Source organism: Triticum urartu, chromosome 3A, assembly GCF_056163025.1.
Source record: "Triticum urartu cultivar PI428250 chromosome 3A, HENAU_Tu73, whole genome shotgun sequence".
In the NCBI taxonomy this organism is placed as follows: Eukaryota; Viridiplantae; Streptophyta; class Magnoliopsida; order Poales; family Poaceae; genus Triticum; species Triticum urartu.
In genome coordinates this window covers 707129730-707133369 of record NC_141875.1, presented here as the reverse complement: position 1 = coordinate 707133369, position 3640 = coordinate 707129730, and the positions used below count along the sequence as shown (strand labels likewise).

General features: G+C 49.2%; 1 protein-coding gene across 1 annotated transcript; it reads left to right on the top strand.

Annotated features, from left to right (window-relative positions):
• The first annotated feature begins 863 nt into the window (after positions 1-863).
• LOC147981934 (protein synthesis inhibitor I-like) lies at positions 864-3055 on the top strand. The gene is made up of 3 exons (XM_087516147.1): positions 864-932; positions 1435-1529; positions 2242-3055. Exons 1-3 carry the CDS (start codon positions 864-866, stop codon positions 3053-3055), a joined length of 978 nt encoding a protein of 325 aa, XP_087372273.1.
• The last annotated feature ends 585 nt before the right edge of the window (positions 3056-3640 follow it).

Sequence of the window (3640 nt, the reverse complement as noted above, 5' to 3'; positions counted from 1 at the left end):
TGTAAATCTTCCATTTGTTTCATAACATTAGTTCCCACTAAAGAAAATACTTATCAGCTACTATTTTGCTTCACCATTCCTCTTCGAGGAAAATCCCAACGCAACTCACAAGTAGCAATGCCACACCCAAGGCGCCAGATTCTATGCGCTTGCCATCATGGGAGCTTCCTGAGACATGCGAGACGTGGCACTATCGTCATGCAACATTTACGACGGTAGGTTGTTGTCCGAGAGGACGTTCAACACAAATAGGCTGCGTCCTAGTGCGGTTGCATTGTCACTAAGAGGGGAGGAGGCGACGGCTAGGGTGATCGGGATGCCTTACCGTCGGGCTTTTATGGCAAGGGACAGGGTTGGCGCAGCAGGAGATGTTGTTGCATGGTGGGCATCCGATGGGCTGTTATGGGATTCTGATGGAGTGGTTGCGCCCCACTAATGGCGTGTATTTAGCGTTCACGTCACCCCCATTGCGCGTGGTTTTCTATGTCTCTGCTTTCCGTACAGGGCGGTGGTATGCTTCAAACCCGGTTGTGGCTTGAGGAGGAATAAGATGAAATTTTACTCGTGCCACAACAGGCAAGTCGTCCACCACTTCCAAATATGGGACCTACGAGCTCGGTTTTGTTGCGCGCTCCATATATTATGACAATCCGGATGCATATTGTGCTAGATTTTTTTATGTATTGTCCGTCATACTAGCGGTTATTATGAAGATCAGACATATATGACGCATATGCTGGAGGCCTAGAGCTGCTCTTAAGCTTTACGTCGGAAAATTGATATTTCATCCGTGTCTAAACAAGATATAGGAGTACATGTGAACGCAGCTAAAATGTGGCGGTGACGGACATTTGTGGACAACCATGCAGCTGGAGTGCTTGCAGGGGAATCTTCGACTAAAACGAGGTAGTGCTGCTGGCTGCATGTGCCTGGTAATAACTGCATGCACACCGACATTTCTCTTTCTCTGCGGGAGTAACCTTCTGATCTACACATCTCATCATCAGCGGCAGTTGCTATCCTGATGCACTGGTCCTATGAATCCTTAACATGACGACTTCCTAATTATCTTCTTTTTAGGGATGACTTCCTAACTATCTACTACAATAAGGTTTGCACGGCTCCGATGAGGAATGATGACGGCGGCGCGTCTTCGGCTCGCTCAAGCGCTTGTAGTCGTCGCTAGTGGTCTACGGACCTAGATGTATTTTGTACTTCTGGTGTTCTTTGTACTATCTTGACAGTTAATGAATAGATTAGAAGTTTTGCTCACAAAAAGAAAATACCAAGAGAGTATCCTATTTCTTAACATCAATCATATGTAGCATATATAACTATATAAGAAAAGGTGTCGATCATACATGAGTAGATTGATTTATCAGCCTTCAGATGGACCAGTACTGCTAACTGTAGTGCACAATTTTGATTGTGAAGAGACTGGTCATTGTAGCTCTCAACTGCATGGTACTCTGGAAAACCTGGCGCGTCCCGCTGGAAACCCCCTTCTGTGTGAATGCTGAATGCATGGAGTTGGAATTCGGATGACAAAGTACTGCTAGCTAGCTTCGTTTGCCGTTGCCAGTCATGAATCACGCGGCACCGACCAATGGAGGACGGCTTGGATCGTCTTCAGCTGCTGCATGAACGATCACGCACGCACGTACGTACGTACGTACGTGGGACCTTGGCGCAAGCAAGCATGCATATGCCTGTGGAATTGGGCGGCGTTTGCTTTGCACTTACATTCGGCTTTGCACAGACGCGTGCCCCGCGTCGGTCGGCACCATGCGGACATGCGACCGAGCCAGACCCCGACCCCGCTCTGCCCTCGTACCCTCGCCGGCGGCTCGGTCGCACCAGCGAGACCTAAACGGCTTGACCCGGGCTTGTCCTAGTCAGCGCGCGGGCACACGCGCACTGGCCAGCGTGGCGTCTGACGGGCGGGCCCAACCGGTCAGCTTTTCTGTCAATACGTATAAAACGCACTTTTAGTCTTTTTTGCAACGGCTCGCCTCAATCTTGATATTGACACGTAAAAATTACCAATCTTCTTCTAATGGCTCAATTATGGTACTTTTATGTAATTTACTCTGTTTCAGTACTTACTGACTCGAAGCTTTGCACAGCAAACCTGGGCTACGTATGATTTGGTCTCGGTCGTGTAATTTCTATGAAAATGTAACAAGAAGACGTAATTTTCTGTCATTTAAGCGCTGTTAATTTTATTCATCGGTTGCTCAGGTCCGAGATAAACGAGCCCGTGAGGCTCACACTGGACGTGGCTGCACGAGGAGGTTACACAGCCTTCATGACGGAGCTGCACAGGAGACTGAAGGCCACGGCCAACGGGTGGACCATCAAGGAGCGTCCGGTGCTGGGCGTGCAAAGGCTTAAATGGCAGCCGCCGGACACCTGGATCTACGTGGACCTCAAGTGGGGCGGCGTGATGCCCACCCTTGCCATCAGGGCAGACAACTTGTACCTTGTCGGATTCCAGCTGAATGGAGGTCCCTGGTACGTGTTCAAGAACACGTTTTGGTGGGTTCGTCCTCTTCTCCCCGGGTCCATCCCGCTCACCTTCAACGACAGTTACAAATCTCTCACCGGCGGCCGAGGCTACAGAGACCTGGGCAGTGTGGACGTCGGCCGGCTGCCAGCCTTGGAAGCAGCGAAAAACCTAATATGGTACATGCAGGGCGGCCCCATCACCATCACTGAGCAGGATATCAGGAAGGCGTTGCTCACGTTTGTCCTCATGATCTGTGAGGCCCAGCGGTTTACCAGTATCAGTGACACCGTCACTGAGGTATGGGAGCATGGATATCGTGGTCGAATCCCAAAATATGAGGTTGAACTCGTCGTCCACTGGAAAGACATTTCCTGCGCGTTGCTTGGCTGGGACAGAGGAGTGTATCGAAGAGTGTATTGGAACGATATCCCCGAGGCTCACATAATTGCATACTACGGGAATCCGAGGATGACCAGCCCATCGAATGCCGCAGCCAACCTGAAAGTCATCCTTCAAGTTGAACCGAAAAATTGCAAACCAATCTAAAAGTGAACGTGAACCTTCTGCTTCATCTGCTGTAGTAGTCTGCGCATGCTTAGTGCTCCCGTCCGTGGGCTCTCACAGCTGTCGGAGCGCTTAATTTCCTTTCCTACTATGTTGCCCCTTCAGGGCTGTTGCTTGTAATGATGGCCTTAAGCCGTCCCTTTGATTATTTCCTTTTCAATGTTGCCCCTTCAGGGCTGTTGCTTGTAATGATGGCCTTAAGCCGTCCTTTGATTATTCAATCAAAGCATGCGCAGTTTATTTCTTCTCAAGCTTGGTCATGTGTTTTTCCGTGAATTAATTGCATCTCCCTGATTAATTGTTTGCTCATGGAACCTATGAGGACATGGAAATCCAGACAAGTGCACTACGATCGGCCGATTCCCACTTTATGTCCATGCAGGGAATCAAAACTCTCCTCCCTTTCTAAAACAGCTTATCGCCTCCCCCCTCGTTCCTGTGTTTATATTGATGCTGGGATGCAACTAGTTTCCGCGTTAATACTACCTGGAGGGCTGACATTAAAGGGTATATGAATCGAACGCCATAATAGTTTGGCGAGAGGACAATCGAGAAAAAGGTGTTGAA

Coding starts and splice junctions, on each gene's coding strand:
- LOC147981934 (XM_087516147.1), top strand. CDS start 864: ATGCAGCTGGAGTGCTTGCAGGGGAATCTTCGACTAAAACGAGGTAGT. Junction 933..1,434: donor CTGCTGGCTGCATGTGCCTG/GTAATAACTGCA, acceptor TTGATTGTGAAG/AGACTGGTCATTGTAGCTCT. Junction 1,530..2,241: donor GTGAATGCTGAATGCATGGA/GTTGGAATTCGG, acceptor TCGGTTGCTCAG/GTCCGAGATAAACGAGCCCG.